Source organism: Pongo abelii, chromosome 3 (genome assembly GCF_028885655.2).
Source record: "Pongo abelii isolate AG06213 chromosome 3, NHGRI_mPonAbe1-v2.0_pri, whole genome shotgun sequence".
NCBI lineage: Eukaryota > Metazoa > Chordata > Mammalia > Primates > Hominidae > Pongo > Pongo abelii.
Genome location: NC_071988.2, coordinates 40127593 through 40148755, shown reverse-complemented (window position 1 = coordinate 40148755; position 21163 = coordinate 40127593). Strand labels below are relative to the sequence as shown.

Here is a 21163-nt window from a genome sequence, read left to right as displayed (position 1 = left end):
TGTATCTAGGATCTGCAGTGATATTATTGATAACTGAATTGTTTTATGTTCTTTTTCTTGATGAATCAATTATATTTTCTTTTAAAATTATATTTTCTTTTTAAAAAGTCACTTTTTGGTTTTGTTAAGAGATATTCTGTTTGTTTTCTGTAACATTAATTCCTGCCATCTTTCTTATATTCTTCCATCAGGTTTATTTGATGCTATTTTTCTAACTTCTTATCATGCACTTAAGCATCATCAATCTTTACTATTTCTTCTTCTCTAATGGTAGTATTTTAGGCTACAACATTCCCTCTTAGTTGCATTCTACATGTTAACACGTATTTTTACACTCATTAAGTTCAAAATATTCTCTAATTCCCACTGTGATTTGTTTTATAACTGATAAATTATTTTGAAGTATGTCATTTTAATTCCAAAGTGTGGCTGGGCGTGGTGGCTCACGCCTGTAATCCCAGCACTTTGGGATTCCGAGGCGGTTGGGTCACCTGAGGTCAGGAGTTCACAACCAGCCTGGCCAAAATGGTGAAACCCCATCTCTACTAAAAATACAAAAATCAGCTGGGCGTGGTGGCACGTGCCTGTAATCCCAACTACTTGGGAGGCTGAGGCAGAAGAATCACTTGAACCTGGGAGGCGGAGGTTGCAGTGAGCCAAGATCACGCCATTGCACTCCAGCCTGGGCAACAAGAGTGAAACTCCATCTCAAAAAAAAAAAAATCCAAAATGTCATGGGATTTCCTACTTTATTTTTTTTCTTTTTTTTCGCTGATTTCTGGCTTGATTCCACTGTGGTTGAAAAACATATTAGGGGCTAGGTGTGGTGACTCATCCCTGTAATCCCAGCACTTTGGGAAGCTGAGGCAGGAGGATTGCTTGAGGCCAGTTGTTCGAGACCAGCCTGGGCAACATAGTGAGATCTTGTCTCTACCAAAAAAAAAAAAAAAAAATAGCTGAGAGTGGTGGCATGTGCCTATAATAGCAGCTACTTGGGATGCTGAAGTGGGAGGACTGTTTGCACCCAGGAGATCAAGGTGCAGTGAGCCAGGATCACACCACTGCACTACAGCCTGGGTGACAGTGAGACCCAGTCTCTAAAACAACAACAACAACTTTGTATGACTTCAGTCCTTTGAAAGTCACTGAAACTTGCTTCCTGGCCCAGGATGTAGTAATTTTTGCTATTTATGTGTGCTGTGCAGTCACTAGGTACAGTGTTCTACATATGTTAGTTTGGTTAACTTGCTGATCATGTTGTTTCCATCTTCTATATCCTTACTTATCTTACTAATTTGTTTTCAATTTGAGAGAGGTCTGTTAAAATCTCCCACTAAGATAAATTGACAAATTGTCCAGTTTTTGGTTCTGACTGATTTTCTTAAGGTTTAAGTATACAACTCAGGGGTTCTTTTGAGTACATTCACCAAGCTGTGTAACCATCACTATTATCAAATTCTGCAACACTTTCTTCACTCCCAAAAGAAACCGCATACTCATTAGTAGTCATTCTCCCAGCCCATCTCAGGAAAGGGCAACCAGCCCATCTCAGGAAAGGGCAACCAGCCCATCACATTTGCTCATCTATTCTACGTCTCCGTAGATTTGCCTATTTGGGATATTGTCCTCTTCCCCCAAAATGTAATCATAAATGAGGACTTTTTTGTTTGGCTTTCTTACTTAGCATCATGTTTTAAGAGTCATCCATCTTGCATCATTAGGATTTCATTCTTTTTTATGGCCATATACTCTTCCATTGTATGGATATACCACATTTTTAATCCACTCATCAATTGATGGACATTTGGGCTATTTCCACTTTTTAGCTATTATGAATAACACTGCTATGAACTTTCATGTACAAGCTTTTGTGTGAATATATGTTTTCAATTCTCTTGAGTATGGACCTAAAGGTGGAATTCTTTTTTTTTTTTTTTTTTTTTTTTGGCAATTAGAAGGAATTCTTAAGTTACATAGTAACTCCATGTTTAACTTATTGGGAAACTGCCAAACTGTTTTCCAAAGTAGTTGCACCATTTTATGTTCCCATCAGCAATTCTTCCACATTGTTGCTTACACGTTATTTTCCTGTTTTTTACTATAGCCATACTAGTGGGTTTGAAGTGGTATTTCATTATGGTTTTGATTTGCAGTTCCCTAATGATGAATGATTTTGAGCATCTTTTCACATGAGCTTACTGGTCATTTGTAGATCTTCACTGGAGAAATATTCAGATCTTCTGCCCTTTCTAAGTTGGGCTACTTGTCTTTTTATTGTTGAGTTGTTTATATATTCTGGATACAAGTCCCTTTTCAGATAGATGATTTGAAAATAATTTCTCCCATTCTGTGAGTTTTTTTTTTTTTTTTAATGGATTCTCGCTCTGTTGCCTAGGCTAGAGTGCAGTAGCACAATCTTGGCTCACTGCAACCTCCACCTCCTGGGTCCAAGTGATTCTCCTGCCTCAGCCTCCTGAGTAGCTGGGATTACAAGTGTGCACCACCATCCCCGGCTAATTTTTGTAATTTTAGTAGAGACAGGGTTTCGTCATGTTGGCCAGGCTGGTCTTGAACTCCTGACCTCAGGTGATCCACTCACCTTGGCCTCCCAAAATGCTGAGATTACAGGCATGAGCCACCGTGCCTGGCCAGTCTTTTCAGTTTTTTGATAGTGACTTTGAAGCACAAAAGTTTTTAATTTTAATGAAGTCCAATTTATCTATTTTTTTCTTGTTGCTTGTGCTTTTGACGTTATATCTAAACAACCACTGCTAAATCCAAGCTCATGAAAACTTACTTGTGTTTTCTTATAAGAGTTTTAGCTCTAACACTTATATTTTTGATCCATTTTGAGTTAATTTTTGTATATGATTTGAGATATGCATCCAATTTTATTCTTTTCCAAGTGCCTATCCCATTGTCCCAGCACCATTTGTTGAAAAGACTATTCATTTCCCACTGCATGGTCTTGGCAACCTTGTTGAAAGTCAACTGACCATAAATGTAAGGGTTTATTTCTGAACTTTCAATTTTGTTCCACTGATCCATTTATCCTTACGCTAGCATCACACTTCTTGATTACTGTAGCTGTGTAGTAAGCTTTTAAATCAGGAAATGTGGGTCCTATAAACTTTGTTCTTTTTCACGACTCATTTAGCTATTCTGGGTTCCTTAAATTTCCATGTGAATTTTAGGAACAGTGTGTCAATTTCTGCAAAAAGCTCAGCTGAGCTTTTTATAAGAACCGCAATGAATCTGTAGATCAATTTAATATTAACTGTTCTGATCCTTAAACATGGAATATTTTCCATTTGTTTATGTCTTCCTTGATTATTTTTTATTTTTTTAGAGACAGGGTCTCACTCTGTTGCCCAGGCTGGAGTGCAGTGACATGAACCAGCTCACTGAAGCCTTGAACTCCTGGGCTAAAGTGATCCTTCTACCTCAGCCTCCCAAGTAGCTAGGACTACAGGCATGTGCCACCATGGCTGGTTAATTTTTAAATTTTTGGTAGAGATGGGATCTTGCTACGTTGCCAGATTGGTCTCGAACTCCTGGCCTCAAGTGAGCCTCCCACCTTAGCCCCTCCCAAAGTGCTGAGATTACGGATGTGAGCCACTGCACCCGGCCCTAATTTCTCTTTTCTTTTTTTCTTTTCTTTTCTTTTTTTTTTTTTTGAGATAGGGTGGAGTTCAGTGGTGCAATCTCAGCTCACTGCAACCTCTACTTCCCAAGTTCAAGAGATTCTCCAGCCTCAGCCTCCCTCGTAGCTGGGACTACAGGCATGAGCCACCACGCCTGGCTAATTTCTTTTTGTATTTTTTATAGAGACGGGGTTTTGCCATATTGCCCAGGCTGGTCTTGAACTCCTGAGCTCAAAGTGATCTACCCACCTCGGCCTCCCACATAAGCCACAGCATCCAGCTTCCTAATTTCTTTAAGTGATATTTTGTAGTTTTTCATTGTACAAGTCTTGAGCTTCTTGTATTAAATTTATTGCTAAGAATTTTATTATTTTTGATGTTATAAAGATTGTTTCCTTTCATTTTTTAGTTTATTCACTGTTGGTAGATAGAAATACAATAGATTTTTATATATTCATTTTGTATCCTGCAACCTTACTATATACTAATTTGTTAGTTCTAATAGTTTATTCATTGATGCCTTTGGATTTTTTGTATACAGAGAAGGTTTGCTTGTTCTGGACAATTTTACTCTCTATATATTTTAGGACTATGTTATTAGGTACATATATCTTTAGTACTGTCATATTTTCCTGATGAATTAAACCTTTCATAATTATAAATACCTCTCTCCATTTTTAGCAGTGTTTCTTGACTTGAATCTATTTGTCTGCAGCTCTTTTTATTAGCATACGCACTGCATATCTTTTTCTTTCTTTGAAGTTTTTTTGTATCCTTTTATTTAAGAGCATTTCTGGTAAACAGCATTTAGTTGATCTTTTAAAATCCAAGACTGACCGGGCACAGTGGCTTATGCCTGTAATCCCAACACTTTGGGAGGCCAAGACAGAAAGATTGCTTGAGCCCAGGAGTTCACAACCAGTCTGGGCAACATAGTGAGATGTCATCTCTACAAAAAATAAAAAAATTAGCCAGGTGTGGTGGCACATGCCTGTAGTCCCAGCTACTTGGGAGGCTGAGCAGGAGTATCGATGGGGCCCAGGAGGTTGAATTTATATTGAGCTGAGATTGCCCCACTGCACTCCAGCCTGGGTGACAGAGCGAGACCCTGTCTCTATAAAACAAAAAGAAAAACAAAACAAACAAATAGGAAACAAACAAAAATCCAATATTGACTTTCAAGTATTCAGTCCATGTATTTTAAATGTGTTTAATGTACAATATTTTAGGCCAAGCATGGTAGTCACACCTGTAATCCCAGCAATTTGGGAGACCAAGGCAGGTGGATCACTTTGAGCTCAGGAGTTCGAGACCAGTCTGGCCAACATAGCATGTCTTTATTAAAAATACAAAAAAATTATCTGGGTGAGGTGGTGCATGCTACTCATGAGATTGAGGCACGAGAATTGCTTGAACCCAGGAAGCAGAGGTTGCAGTGAGCTGAGATAGCACCACTGCAGTCTAGCCTGGGCAACAGAGGGAGACTGTGTCTTAAATATATATATATATATACACACATATATGTGTATATATACGTATATATACGTATATATGTATATACGTATATATGTATATATATGTATATATGTGTGTGTATATATGTATATATATGTGTATATATGTATATATATGTGTATATATATGTATATATATATGTATATATATATGCCAAGGTGGGTGGATCACGAGATCAGGAGATCAAGACCATCCTGGCTAACACGGTGAAACCCCGTCTTTACTAAAAAAATACAAAAAATTAGCCGGGTGTGATGGCAGGCACCTGAGTCCCAGCTACTTGGGAGGCTGAGGCAGAAAAATGGCGTGAACCTGGGAGGCGGAGCTTGCAGTGAGCCGAGATCATGCCACTGCACTCCAGCCTGGGTGACAGAGCGAGACACCGTCTCAAAAAATATATATATATGTGTGTGTGTGTGTATTTCTATGTTTACATAATATTTTAATGTCATATGTATATAATGTATGTAAGCTTAAATATATATTATTTGGTTTAATCTACCATCCTATTTGCTATTTGTCTTGCTTTTTTTATGTCCCCTTTCTCTCCTTTTTTTTTTTCTTGTTTTGAGACAGGGTCTTGCTCTGTTACTCAGGTTAGAGTGCAGTGGCATAATCATGGCTCACTGCAGCCTTGATCTCCCGGGCTCAAGCAATCCTCTAACCTCAGCCTCCCGAGTAGCTGGAACCACAGGTGTGTGCTACCAACCGGGTAATTTTTTGTATTTTTGATAGAAATAGGGTTTCACCATGTTGCCCAGGCTGGTCTCAAACTCCTGGGCTCAAGCAATCCACCCGCCTCAGCCTCCCAAAGTGCTGGAATGGAATTACAGGAATGAGCCATTGTGCCTGGTCTTCTCTCCTTTATTTATTTATTTATTTATTTATTTATTTATTTATTTATGAGATGGAGTCTCACTCTGTTGCCTAGGCTGGAGGGCAGTGACGCAATCTCAGCTCACTGCAACCTCTGCGTCTGGGGTTCAAGTGATTCTCATGCCTCAGCCTACCAAGCAGCCGAGACTACAAGCCTGTACCACTCATCTGGCTAAGTTTTGTATTTTTAGTAGAGATGGGGTTTCACCATGCTGGTCAGGCTGGTCTCGAACTCCTGGCCGCAGGTGATCCTCCTGCCTTGCCTCCTAAAGTGCTAGGATTACAGGTGTGAGCTACCACACCTGGCCTCTCCTTTTTTATCTTTTTTTAGACTCACATTCCAATTCTATATTTCATTCCTCTCCCCCTTAACTATTCATTATACATTATTTTATTATGTGTTTACTCATTGTCCCAGAAATTATAGCACACATCATTGACTTAATATACTACTTTACCACTTCCTAGAAAAGCAAAAACCATAGGACACATTAATTCTATTTTTCTTTCCTCCAAAATTATCTGTCATGGTTGTAATTTATTTTAATTGCATATAACATTAAATATCTTTAGTCCCACAGACATTAATTTGCAACCCCATTAGACATTAGACTATAATCATTTAGATTTACCTATGTACTTAACTTTTGTATTTTTCTTCATTTCTTTCAGCATCTCCACTTTTTTTAGAGACAGGGTCTTTTTTTTGAAATGGTCTCGCTCTGTCGCCCAGGCTGGAGTGCAGTGGCGTGATCTCGGCTCACTGCAAGCTCCGCCTCCCAGGTTCATGCCATTCTCCTGCCTCAGCCTAATGAGTAGCTGGGACTACAGGCGCCTGCCATCACACCCGGCTAATTTTTTGTATTTTTAGTAAAGACGCTGTTTCACCGTGTTAGCCAGGATGGTCTTGATCTCCTGACCTTGTGATCCGCCCGCCTCAGCCTCCCAAAGTGCTGGGATTACAAGCGTGAGCCACCGCGCCTGGCCGAGACAGGGTCTTGCTCTGTTACCCAGGTTGGAATGCAGTGGCACAATCATAGCTTACTGTAACCTTAAACTCCTGGGCTCAAGTGGTCCTCCCACTTCAGCATCCTGAGTAGCTAGGACTACAGCTGCACATCACTACATCCAGCTATTTTTTTTTTTTTTATTTTTAGTAGAGACAGTGTCTCACTGTGTTACCCAGGCTGGTCTCAAACTCCTGGCCTCTTCCTAACTTGGCCTCCCAAAGCACTGGGATTACCAGCATGAGCCACTGTGCCCAGCCTCCAATTTCTTCTACCCAAACAATCTATCTTTAGTATTCCCTTTACTGTGTCTACTGGTGACAAACTCTCAGATTTTGTTTGTCTGAGAATATCTTTATTTTATTTTATTTCAAAGAGTATTTTTGGTGGATATAAAAATCTAGCCTGGCAGTTTCTTTCAGCATTATGAAGACATTGTTTAATGGTTCTGGTTTTAATTGTTTCGATTGAAAAGTTAGTTTTTAATTTTATTGCTATTCCATTGATGGTATATGTATTTTATCCCTGGCTACTCACCAATGCCTTTCTCTGGTTTTCAGCAGGTATGCTATGGTATGCCTAATATGTTACCTTAGTCTGTTTGGGCTGCTACAACAAATGCCATAGAATGAGTAGCTTATAAACAAAAGAATTTTATTTCTCACAAGTCTGGAGACTAGAAGTTGAAGATCAAGGCACCAGCAGATTCAGTGTCTGGTGTGGGCCTGCTTTCTTACAGATAGTGCCTTCCTGCTGTATTCTCAGATGGTGAAAGGGGGCTACCTAGGTCCCTGGGGTCTCCTTCATAATGGCACTAAACCCATTCATGAGGGCTCTGCCCTCACAATTTCCCAAAGGCCCCACCTCCTGATACCATCACTTCGGGGGTTAGGATTTTAACATACAAATTTTGTGGGGATACAAATATTCAGGCCATAGGATATGTTTTCCATGTATGCTGATTAGACTTTTACAGGGCTTCTTGAATCTGTGGCTTAATGTCTTTCATCCACTTTCAAGAATTCTCAGCCTGAAATTCAAATATTGTTTCTTTCCAATTCCTTTTCTCCTCTCCATCTGCAATTCCAAACACACATAAGATAACTGAATCACTGAGTCTCATGTGTGTCTTATGACCTCTTTCATATCTTTTGTCTCCCCATGCTTAAGTCTGGATATTTTCTTCAGGCCTATCAGTTCACTCATTGTATCTTCATTTCTGTGTAATTTACTATTAAATCCATATCACATTTATTTCCTAATTTCACACATTGTATTTTTCAGTTCTAGAACTTTCTTTTAGCTTTTTTGATTATAGTTTCCAGTTCTTTGCTAAAATTCTAAAACTTGACATTTAGTCCCTCTAGCTTTTTAAAGTGTACATTTTTAGTCAGGTGCAGTGGCACCTGCCTGTAATTTCAGCTACTTGAGAGGCTGAGGCAGGAGGATTGCTTGATCCCAGGAGTATGAGCTCAGCCTAGGCAACATAACAAGACCCTGTCTCAAAAAAGTAAAACTAAAGTCCACGTCTGATAAATCCAGTATCTCCAGATACACCGTGGGTCTGCTTCTACGGCAGTGCTTTCTGTTTTAGTCATATCTTTTCTTGTTCTATCAGTGTTTTATAAAATTGAGTGGTAGATATTGCATTAGAAAAAATTTAGAAGATACAGGCCAGGTGCGGTGGCTCACGCCTGTAATCCTAGCACTTTGGGAGGCCAAGATGGGTGGATCACCTGAGGTCAGGAGTTCGAGACCAGCCTGGCCAACATGGTGAAATGCCACCTCTACTAAAAATACAAAAATTAGCCAGGCATGTTGGCGAGTACCTGTAATCCCAGCTACTCAGGAGGTTGAGGCAGGAGAATTGCTTGAATCCGGGGGGCAGAGGTTGCAGTGAGCCAAGATGGTGCCAACTGCACTCCTGCCTGGGCAACAAGAGGGAGACTCCATCTCAGAAAAATAAAAAAATAATTTAAAAAAATGAAAAAATTAGAAGATAATTAGAAATGCAGGATGATGATGTTTTCCTCCAGAGGGAATTTACTTTTGCTTCTGGCAGGCAGCTAAGACTGGGCACTAGCAATCCCAGATCACCTTAATCTAACTGGGAATTAAGATGACTGGAATGGGGGTTCTAATTCTTTAGAGGACTGATCACTATCCAAGATGTACTTCGGGGCTCCAAGTGAAATCTTGAGTATTTACCAGGCTACCTCTCCTGGTCAAATCCTGAATTCCACTTTTTGTCTCCCTATCCCTGTGAATCTGTTAAAAGTTTTGCTTAGTTTTTCAGCCTCGCTGAACCTATAATAAAATGTAATATTTAGTTAGCATGATCCAATGGAAACATTTTTAAAAAACAAGAAGCCTAAAAGACAGCTCCTAGGCCAGGCCTGGTGGCTCATGCCTCTGTAATCTCAGGACTTTGGGACGCCCAGGCAGGTGGATCACTTGAGCCCAGGAGTTTGAGACTAGCTTGAGCAACATTGCAAAACCTTGGCTCTACAAAAATTAGAAAAATTAGCCAGGCATAGTGGCATGAGCCTGTAGTCACAGCTACTTGGGAGGCTGAGGTTGGAGGATCTCTTGAGCCCAGGAGGTAGAGGCTGCAGTGAACTGTGATCATACCAGTGCACTCCAGCCTGGACAACAAAGTGAGACTTTATCTCAAAAAAAAGACTTAGCTTCTAGTCCTAGATATTATCTTTGTCACGTAAGCACTTATGTAAGTATTTATTAAATGATAATCATTCTTATTTATTAAATGATAACATTTCTGCTTTAAATGTTTGAGCCTCAAATTATGTGAGCTAAACGTCAAACAGTATTACAAAGTACCAAGAAATTAATTTAACCCACAGTTGTTTAACCAAATTAAGCAACAAGGACAGCCTGATAAGATATAGATTAGTAAGGATTTTAAGATATTAGTTCACATATAGAGCTTTTACATTCCAAAAAACTAATAAATTAAAACTTTTTAATGTTTCTAAAATCTTGTAGAACAATAATCACCAAATGAAGAAATATTTTTACATACTTTTACATCCTATTTTTGTGAAAAGGGTCTTCAAGTCAGGATCCTTAGCTTGTGATTGTACTCCACACACAAATACTTTTGAGGTATTATTATTTGTTAAAACTGACATATGGGCAACTGTGTACCATGAACCTGTATTGACCATTAAGATATCATCCTCCATATTTAATAAAGCCTTTACAGAATGGACAGCAAGACTTCGAGATTTGTCCTGTAAGACAATGGTATGATTAGAATTTCAAAGGGTATGGCTAGAAATATAAGCTGACTTCTATCTGCTTTACATAAAAGAAAGTACCTCATAGTAATATTAGATACCTAACCCATTTTAGTTTTAACATCTTAATATATGTCTAAGTAAAGAGTTAACAAAGACAACAAAGATAGTAATATTAGATACCTAACCCATTTTAGTTTTAACATCTTAATATATGTCTAAGTAAAGAGTTAACAAAAACAAAGAGCTTAACTTTGGTTAGCCTAAATTATGACTGTTACTGTCTAAGTTTTGTATAAAGCAATGCCAGAATTTCTAAAATATGGCCAACAGATTAATGATGTCCTATCTTAACTCCCATTCTTACCCCTTCACAAAAACCCACTCATCTACTACTTCCATTTTCTCTTCCCCATTACCTTGTCACCTAAATTGCCACTAGCTCACAGAGATTAAAATTAAGATATTTGAGAAGCTCATCAAAGGGGGCTTGACAGGTTAGGCTTCTGCAGTTGATCTCAGTGCTTGATATGGTAAGAGATTCTGCCCAAGAATATGAATGTGGAAAAGGGATAAACCTTAGAAGATCAAGGTATATCTGAGGCAATAATTGGAATCTAAGGTTGTAAAAATGAATTTAAACTACTTTTTTATACCTTTTATTTTCGTTCTGTTGAAACTACATTATACCTCACATGCTCTTCCTATATTGATAGGCTTTATACACCTCTTACAAATCAAAGCTATAAGACTATATTAAAGAAATTATGAAAAACTATTACAATTGCTTTTTCCTATGCAAGATGGCACTAGTATCTTCCCCAGAAAGGGAAGGAAGAAAAGGTCTCATTGTACTTTCTCTTGAAATCTCCTTTAGGGGAGAAAAGTAGAACCTTACAGCTGCCAGCAATGCAAATCTTCCCATTTATGGAATCTGGGAGAAGAATATGTTCTTTATAAATTCACATGAGACAAAGATGCCAACTAGATGCACTGATTGTAGAGGTATTAATTTTATTCAAGGTGACAATTAGGCCTTATAAACCTCCCTGATAATCTATAAAAATATCAACAGTGTTAGGTTTTATTTTTAAGTGGAGAAGTTCTTTGGCTAGGTTGGATTGTTGAGAATCACAATGAAAGTAAATATTAGTTTACCTGAAATATAAGTTTGTAATCTTTGAAAAGATCTATATTTATGAGATCATTTTTAAGATGAGATGGAAAAATTAAGACATCATAGCAATGTTGATCCACAGCAAAGACTTTATCATCAATATGCAATACAGATTTGACTTTATTATAGCCTCTTCTCTTCAAATTATTATAAACTTCTTCAGGGCTGTAAATATACAACATTAGCTTGTAATTACAAATATAATACATTAAAAATGTACTTAACACTAACACCTTTTCCCTGTAACAAAGAAAAATATCACTTCATACATTACATCTAATGGAACTAACAATTTTAACCAACAATAAACTAGATAATTATAGGCAGAGAAGTTAACATATTTATGTAATTACCTTTGGTAATTTGGTCATAAGCTCTGGAACTTAACTCTGATTCCCTAAACACTCCCCTAGATGTGCCACCCCACCACTTAAAAAGGTAATGCTTCTCATCACATTATTTTAAATGGATGGAGACTTGAAATATAAAGAATTTGATTTAAACATTTACCTGATTTTACAAGTATTTATCCAAGCATAAAGTGGTAAAGTGGAGGCCCTTAGTTCCTGTTTCCTAACTGTTTCTGGAAGGATGTGGTAAATTGAAACGGCATCGTGCTTGATTCGACATCTTGCCAGTGCTGCAGCCAATTTTATCTTAAAACTAGAGACAGAAAATCCATCCTTAATCTATTGCATTTGAGACAAGACTATCAATTTTCCACTGGGAACTCTAAAAAGTTACATTTAGAATTTTAACAAATAATAATTCTATTTCAAATTTTTTAAGTCTAAAATAAAAATGTGTCATATTTGTAAACAGAAATCCAAGGCCGGGCGCAGCGGCTCATGCCTGTAATCCCAACACTTTGGGAGGCCGAGGCAGGTGAATCACCTGAGGTCAGGAGTTCGAGACCAGCCTGACCAACATGGGGAAACCCCATCTCTACTAAAAATACTAAATTAGCTGGGCCTGGTGGCGGGCACCTGTAATCCCAGCTACTCGGGAGGTTGAGGCAGGAGAATCACTTGAACCCAGGAGGCGGAGATTGCAGTGAGCCGAGATCGTGCCATTCCACTCCAGCCTGGGCAACAAGAGCAAAACTCTGTCTCAAAAAAAAAAAAAAAGAAAAGAAAATAGAAATCCAATAATCTTGATTTCTTTCTTTCTGTTTTTGCTGCCCCTTTATAGTTGTGCAGCAATTTCTTAACTATTATATTAATTGCTGGTTGAAAGACAAACTTTTTTTTTTTTGAGATAGAGTCTCCGTCTGTCGCCCAGGCTGGAGTGCAGTGGCATGATCTTGGCTTACTGCAACCTCTGCCCCGTGGGTTCAAGCAATTCTCCTACCTCAGCCTCCCGAGTTGCTGGGACTACAGGTGTGCACCACCACACCCAGCTAATTTTTGTATTTTTAGTACAGATAGGGTTTTGCCATGTTAGCCAAGCTGTTCTCAAACTCCTGACCTCAAGTGATCTGCCCGCCTCAGCCTCCCAAAGTGCTGGGATTACAGGCATAAGCCACCGCACCCAGCCGAAAAACAAACTTTATTCATTGAGAAGGGTCTAGGATTTAGAGTCAGACAACCTTGAAGTTAAATCCAGGTTTTATCACTTACTAGCTGTGTAACCTCAGGAATGTTACTTAATCTCCTTTTTCAGCCTAGTTTTCTCATCTGTTAAAGGTGGTCAACTTACCTTGTTATTAATGTAGTGATTATCAACCATGTGTGCAAAATTCTTAGCGCAGTGCCTGGCACATAGCAGGCACTCATTATAGGCTAGTTATCAGTATCACAGATGGCAACAGTATAGTCTTGATAAGATTAAAGAACTTTCATGAGTCTGTATTAAGTCCTTCCCAGTTCTGAATGTCCCATGGTTCAAAATTCCAAATCACAAAAGAAAAACAAGAACTGGTTAGCATCACCATGATGGCTCAATGATTCTTCCTGATCTCATAGCCCAGATTTTTAATGAATGAGAACACAGGACTTATTCCTGACCCGTATTCATAGCATTTTCACAGTAGGAATCGAACTGAAATCAACCTCAAGCATAACCCTGAGTGAGAAATAAGAAGAGATGTCACAAAACAGTCAAATACGATCTGAGTTGTGGTTGGTGGGTGGCACAGAAAGGGAGGACACTTGCAGGGAGTCACTGTCACCTGAATTGTTTCAGAGAACGCTGGGAGCCAGGACAAGAGGGGCAGTAATGAGCATCTCTGTTATTTTTTAGCACCAACTGTTAAATCCCTACTTCTTTTCTTCATGTCTTCATGCCTGCAGTGTCCTTATTCTACATTTCCTATCTACTCAATAGAATGAGAACATCACCCAAAAAAATTGTTTATGTGGGAATATTATGTGTACGTATATGAGAGAGAGAAGATAGGGGAACTTGGGAAGGAAAGGGAAGGGTGGTCAAACATTAAGCCTTTTGGGACTACAATAAAATTAGATTTGTCTAGTTCTGTGTCTAAATGTCACAGAACTACGGCAGTGGATACTAAAAAAAGGACATAGTACATTAATGCACCTCAAAAAATAAATTAATGTAAAAGGGGTGAGTTACTGTTCTATATTATACATTGTGAGATATTCTGAGTATAGACTATTTTTTATTAACAGTACTTGCAAATACCTACTTAGTTCAAATTTATCATAATAAATGCTATTTACTGAATTATTCAATCATTAAAGACTAAAAATATGAAGCTGAGAAATATATATGTGCTGTGTATATGGGAGGAGTGTAAGAAGAAATAAATCTCCAATTTTCCAGATAGTAAACATTTTGGACCATGATTTTTAACAAAATTTAATCCCACAAAAAATAAAGTATACATGCAGTTATACAGATTTTTATGTAAATATACTATATTAGACTTAGGACAAAGATCAAATCCATATGTTCTTAAAATAACCAGACCTATACTTCTGTAGATGAAGTTTCCTATCTTGTGGTTACTAAAAAAAGCTTCTTCCATAGCTTTAAATAAGGAGGACTGCAATGATGAAAATGGTAGCAAAGTAGCCTTTCCCAATATTCTTGATCCAGAAGTCCTTTTTCTGCTACAGTTTGTATATTATCACAGAGAGCTGCCTGATTATCTTTTTTACCATCATCCCAGTTACACACACTGTCAGAGCTTCCTTTATATTAAATATTATTAATATAATAATATAATTATATATTTATAATTATATAATTATAAATATATATTTATATAAGCTTAAATTTTAGATGAAATCCACCAGCCACAGGACAGAATCTAAACTCCTTATGAGGATATTCTAGGATCTTAATAGTTTAACCTGAACCAACTCTTCCTGTCTCAATTCCCATCACTCCCATCCATAAATCTATTGTCAGTCATGCGCTGAACTATTTGCCACTCCTATGGTATGCCATGTCACATCTCCTCTTTCTCTCTCTTCCATATTCTCTCTCTCTCAATTATCTGAATTCAGGTAATTTGATTGCAGAGTTCAAGCCCAACTGGCGTGCATGAGAGAGAAGAGAAAGAGAGAAAGACAGAGATTTTTTGGATGTAGGAAGAGAGAGTCAAGCCAGTTTTTCCAGTGTTTGGTACTATAAAATGTAGCTCCTGTGTTAGGGAGTTGTTGGCAGCCAAGCTTCTTATCCTGGAAATATAGAATGATAAGAGAATGGAGGCACAGAGAAGCAGAGACTAGAGTCCTGATGATTTTGGAGTCACAGGCTCTAGTTAGTAGAAGCATCGCTATGTCACCGCCCTTCCTGTAGCCTCATGTTCAATTCTTCCATAAGTGATCTTAAAGTCCCTCTTTTGCAGAATCTGTCAGTTGCAAAAAAGAATCTTAACTAATATGCCATTTTTCCTCAGTTTATTATTTTTTATTTTTTGAGACAGAGTCTTTCTCTGTCACCAGGCTGGAGTGCAGTGGTGCGATCTTGGCTTACTGCAACCTCCGCCTCCTGGGTTCAAGAGATTCTCCTGCCTCAGCCTCCCGAGTAGCTGGGACTACAGGCGCACGCCACCACGCCTGGCTAATTTTTGTATTTTTAGTAGAGACGGGGTTTCACTATGTTGGCCAAGGTGGTCTCGATCTCTTGACCTCATGATCCGCCCGCCTTGGCCTCCCAAAGTGCTGGGATTACAGGTGTGAGCCACCGCACCCAGCCACCTCAGTTTATTTTTTAATGAAATTGATTTTACTCTTTTTTGGCTTCTTACTACTTTTTTTGGATTTTTGTAATATACATTTACATTTTTTAAATTTTCAGAAATATTTATGTAGTTTTTGACTCAAGTTTTTGAATGGCATTACTAATGTCTAACATATCAGAACTGTGGCTCTCTTGAAATACAAATTGAATAAAGTCATCTGCTGCATAATGACATTTAGGTCAATGATGAACTCTGTTTATGATGGTGATCCTATAAAAGTTTACTACGGTAGTACCTTTGCTATATTTAAATAGGTTTAGATACAGAAATACTTGCCATAGTGTTATAATTGCCTACAGTATTCAGTACATAACATGCTGTGCAGGTTTGTAGCCTAGGAGCACTAGGCTATACCATATAGGATAGGTGTGCAGTAGGCTATACCATCTAGATTTGTGTATGTTCTACGATGTTCCCATCAGAAGAAATCACCTAACGACACATTTCTCAGAATGTATCCCCATCATTAAGTGACACTTGATTGCAATTTTTTTTTTTTTTGAGATGGAGTTTCGCTCTTGTTATCTAGGCTGCAGTGCAGTGGCGTGATCTTGGCTCACTGCAACCTCCGCCTCCCGGGTTCAAGTGATTCTCCTGCCTCATCCTCCCAAGTAGGTGGGATTACAGGCATGCACCACTACGCCCGACTAATTTTGTATTTTAGTAGAGATGGGGCTTCTCCATGTTGGTCCAGGCTGGTCTCGAACTCCCGACCTCAGGTGATCCGCCCACCTCGGCCTCCCAAAGTGCTGGGATTACAGGCATGAGCCACCGCACCTGACCTTGATTGCATTTTCTTAATGCCAAAAGATAATCTTCAATGAACTGCTTGAATTTCCCAGAAAAATATAAAATCAGACATCTGCTTCAGACTCTTTACTAGGTAAGTGAAACAGGTGAAGAGTTTCTGAAGAAGGAGCAGAGAGAATGTGAGAGATAAAACCCATGAACAAGTATTTAAAGGGCATTTTGGCAATTAGAAATTCTGGAGCATTATGGGGAATGAGAGAAACTGGGGAAGATAAGAAAAAGAATATATCTGAGCAAATGTGCCTTATCCCAAAAACGCATGGCTGGTTTAACATTCATAAACCAGTCAATGTAAATCACCTGGCCACTTAATACAATAAAGAAGAAAAACAATCACTTCAGTCTTCTAAAACTGTTCTCTGATTTCTTAACTCAGCAAGACTGCTATTTTCTACTTCCTGCATTGCAGTTTGAGAATTCTTCCAGGCATAAAGCCAGGACTATTCTAGGGCTCACCTCATTTATTTTGTTCTTTCAGGGATCAAGCTTCTGTGCTGCTTCTTGTCTAATGTCCAAAACCTTTACGTCCTATAATATATTTTGGCCAGTTTTCTAGTTGTTTACAGTAGAAGGGGAAGTCTGATCCAAGATATTCTATCATGACTATACAATTACATTTTGAAAATATCACTCTACCTGCCACGTGGAATTGACTGCAGGAAAGTGAGAGTTATAGGCCAGGGAAATGTATCTAAGGAAGCTATCATGGTAGTCCAAGTGATAGATTATGGTGGCATAGATCTGGATGGTAGTAGTGGAAATGGAAAGAAGCGCACAGGCTCAGTGTATGTTTTTGAATCGGAGTTACAGGACTTGATGCATTAGACACAGATTGAGTGCAGGGGAGGGGAGGAAAGAAGAATCAAGGACGATGTCTAGGTAGATGGTGATGCCTTAGCTGTGACGTGGAAGACATCAGGATAAAAGGTTTTGGGGTGGTTTGGAAGGAGAACTGACTGTCTTTCCCCTCTTTTCTCTAGTTTTTCACTGCTTATTTTCCAATTGCTGCCTCACAACAGTCCAACAAATAATTTAACAGAAATAGATTATTGGGCTGGTGGAAAGGCATGGGGAGTGAGAAACAAGGGGTTGTGGTATCTCTTTTTTTAACCTAGTCACACAGTATTAAAAAGACAGTTGCATTTTATACAAAGAATGGGTTCTTAGAGACCTTTCATATGTAAAAAAAAATGATAAAATAATAATGATAAAAGGTATCATCTTGGATTACAAGTCTAAACCCATGAATAAGTGAAGAAAAAGATACATGTTGGTACATAGGGGTATAAGAGTGAAAAAACGCAAGGATTCCCAGGAGGAACAACAACAAAGGTCAAACCACTTTTATGAGGAGGAAATCATTCTCATTCAGCTTCTTGCTAATTACTTCTTCTTCTATAACTTCTTATAGTTAGTCTTTATCTGGCCAGGCATGGCAGCTCACACTTGTAATCCCAGCACTCTAGGAGGCCAAGGCGAGAGGATCACCTGGGGTAAGGAGTTCAAGACCAGCCTGGCCAACATGCTGAAACCCCATCTCTACAAAAACACAGGCATGATGGCGTGCGCCTGTAATCCCAGCTACTCAGGAGGCTGAGGCAGGAGAACTGCTTGAGCCCGGGAGGTGGAGGTTGCAGTGAGCCGAGATTGCGCCATTGCACTCTAGCCTGGGCGACAGAGCAAGAGTCCATCTCAAAAAAAAAAAAGATTAGTCTTTATCCTCTAAGTAGATATATGCTAAGGTATACTTTGAGCTTACAGTGACTGAACTTCCCTGGGAACTACAGTCTCAAGCCCTAGAAGACAGAGTTGGCTTCCAGCTGTCTTTCTGTGGTTTAGAATACCACTTCATTGGCTACAGGGAATTGGCCCAAGAGATTGCACCTGACCTGCACTGAGGCAATCTAATTTCCTCTCACAGGAATTTAGAAATGGGAGGTAAGATAATAAGTTAGTCTCAGTGAAGAAACTAGCATACAACTGTAAGATAAGCTTGGGTACTGGGGTACAACAGTAGGGCCTTCTCCATGCAGACCAGAAAAGCACAGTAGGCAGATGTGCAGAGGAAAAAAATGAAGCAGATACTACGAGAGAAGCAGAGATAAAAAGATAAAGAGATGAAGCAAATTAAATTCCTAACATCTTTCCAGTTCCTGATTTCATTCTCTTCCTGAGTCCTTGAGTTGTATGAGATATCCCAGTATCTTTATTTTCCATTTTTGCTCAAGCTAACTGAAGATGGCTTCAATTACTTGAAAGCTAAGAAGACTCTTGAGTAAAATACTGTGGCATCTTTGTACATGTATTTTCTCAACAATGCGCTACTATTCTTCTCCACAATTCAATCACTAAACATAGGCATTTCTCCTATAGTATATTATGAATTGAGTATAACGTGAATTGAGTACAATGTGACTGATTAGGAATAAGATTCCTAAATTAATTCCTAGCAATAAGATTTGCAATGCATAAAATTCTATTGGTTTGGGTATGAGAAAAAACAATTGCACTGACAACAATGTAACCAGAATATGTGTTAAGGCAGGTAGTAGCATGATGTGAATTATGGGAATGGGGAAAATCTGGGGAATCAGGAATCCTTAGACATTAATATCTTCTGGTTCCTCTGACCTCTTAAACCAGGCCCTTTGCTTGTCCTACTCCTACTTTCCTCACCAGCATCCTCAGCTAAAGTCTACTTCTGATGAAACCACAGTGTAATCTTTCTTACTTGGTTAGAGCCCTGTGGGTTTCTTGGTTGACTCAGCATAACCCCAGCTCTCATCGGCCCCTCTGAGACTAAGTTCAGACATGAAAGTCCCCTAAATCCTGACTATGTCAAACAGAAACTAGGAGAAGCACAGGGAAACTGAAACTCAGAGCCTGTCCCATAGCATATTGCTCTACCAAGTTTCCTCTGAATGCCCATCCTGGGAGTCAGGCTGCATAATACTGGTACTAGCAATAAGGCGGTTTCCCCCAGACCCAAAGTAAACAGGTGCAAGATCCTTACTTATTTAACACAGAGAGTACATACATCTGATTGCTTTTGCTCTTCTCCATCCCGTGATTTCTCATGGCTATGACACTGACATGAGATATGACTATGTTCTAAACCTCCAGAGTACCTCAACCAAGCCTCACTATGCTAAGTGGAAGGAATGCTAGCATATAAATGGTTGAAGTTTGGACTCTGGAGTCGCTCCTGAGTGTGAATTCTGGCCACTCCCTTTTCCAGTTCTGCGGCATTAAACAGTCCCTTTAACTCAGCAGTCTCGAACCTTTTTGGTACCAGGAACCAGTTTCGTGGAGGACAATTTTTCCATGAACTGTGGGAAGGTGGAGGGAATGGTTTCAGGATGAAACTGTTCCACCTCAGATCATCAAGCAATAGATGATCTCATAAGGATCATCTAATTAGATGAATTCTGAGATTCTCACAAGGAGCATGCAACCTAGATCCCTCACATGTGCGGTTCACAATCAGGTTCACACTCCTATGAGGATCTAATGCTGCTGCTAATCTGACAGAAGGTAGAGCTCAGGTGGTCATTCTCATTCACCTGCTGCTCACCTCGTGCTGTGCTGCCCAGTTCCTAACAGGCCACAGACAGGTACTGGTCTGCAGCCCCGGGGTTGGGGACCCCTGCTTTAACTTGTCTGCTCCTCATTTTTCCCATGTGTAAAATTACAGGTTGGTAACAGTAACCAATCCATAGAGTTGTTATGTAAAGAGCTTCTTGGAACAGTGGCTGACACATATTAAGTGCTCAATAAATGTAAGCTATTATTATCATTACTATTACCTGAGTCTTCTGGTCTCAGCCTTCAATAATTTAAATAAAACTGCTTAAATTTCCTATAAAATCAGACATCATACTGACAATTGTTGACAGTGACAATCAGATTATTCACTAAGCCAAAATCTTCCTACAAGATTGTTGTTGTTGCTACATTGTACTTTCTATTAAAGTTCAACAACATAGAACTAAAAGCTGTAATCAACAGTGTCTTAGTTCATTTTGCACTTCTATAACAAAATACCTGAGACCAGCTAATTTATAAAGAACAGAAGTTTATTTTCTCACAGTTCTGGAGGCTGAGCAGTCCAAAATCAAGGTGCTGGCATTTGGTGAGGGGCTTCTTGCTGCATCATCAAATGGTGGAACACAGAAGGGCAAAAGCACAAGAGAGCAAACCCACCTCACAAGCCCTTTTTATAATAGCATTAATCTATTCATGAGGGTGAAATCTTCACGACTAAACACTTCTCATTAGGCCCCAACTCCCAACATTGTCATACTGAGGATTAAGTTTCCAATACATGAATTCTGGGGGACACATTCAAACCATGCAAACAGTAACACTTAACATTTACTGACCAATTTACTTCATGTCTAGTTCTAACTGAGCATTTTACATGCATTAATTTAATCCATTGTCCCATCTACCCTTTGAGGTAGAAACTTCTTATTCTCATGGTAGACTTCTACTGATATTTAGGATAAAAAGAAAACAAATTTAACATGTTAGTTTGTTCTTAAGTAGAATTTTTTTTCTTTACTTTGGGAAAATAGTTGATTCTTGTCTACTGTTGGAATTTTCTCATTTGATTCATGCTAGAGGTTTTCTTTGTTTTACAAAGCTATAAATAAAGT

The 21163-nt window shown here is 38.9% G+C and overlaps 1 protein-coding gene across 5 annotated transcripts in view; it reads right to left on the bottom strand.

The window, feature by feature from the left end:
• The window catches only part of NSUN7 (NOP2/Sun RNA methyltransferase family member 7), a 55992-nt gene that overhangs the window by 22947 nt on the left and 11882 nt on the right, over nt 1-21163 (bottom strand). For 4 of the 5 annotated variants that reach the window (XM_002814695.6, XM_003776448.5, XM_063723379.1 and 1 more), the window contains exons 5-7: nt 11990-12142; nt 11461-11644; nt 10086-10296 (exon numbers count right to left, since the gene is read on the bottom strand). In XM_002814695.6, the coding sequence (XP_002814741.3) occupies nt 10086-10296; nt 11461-11644; nt 11990-12142 (548 nt within the window). Of the gene's footprint in view, nt 1-10085; nt 10297-11460; nt 11645-11989; nt 12143-13177; nt 14649-21163 lie in introns of those variants that run through there. The other variant, XM_054553845.2, reaches the window with a different exon arrangement.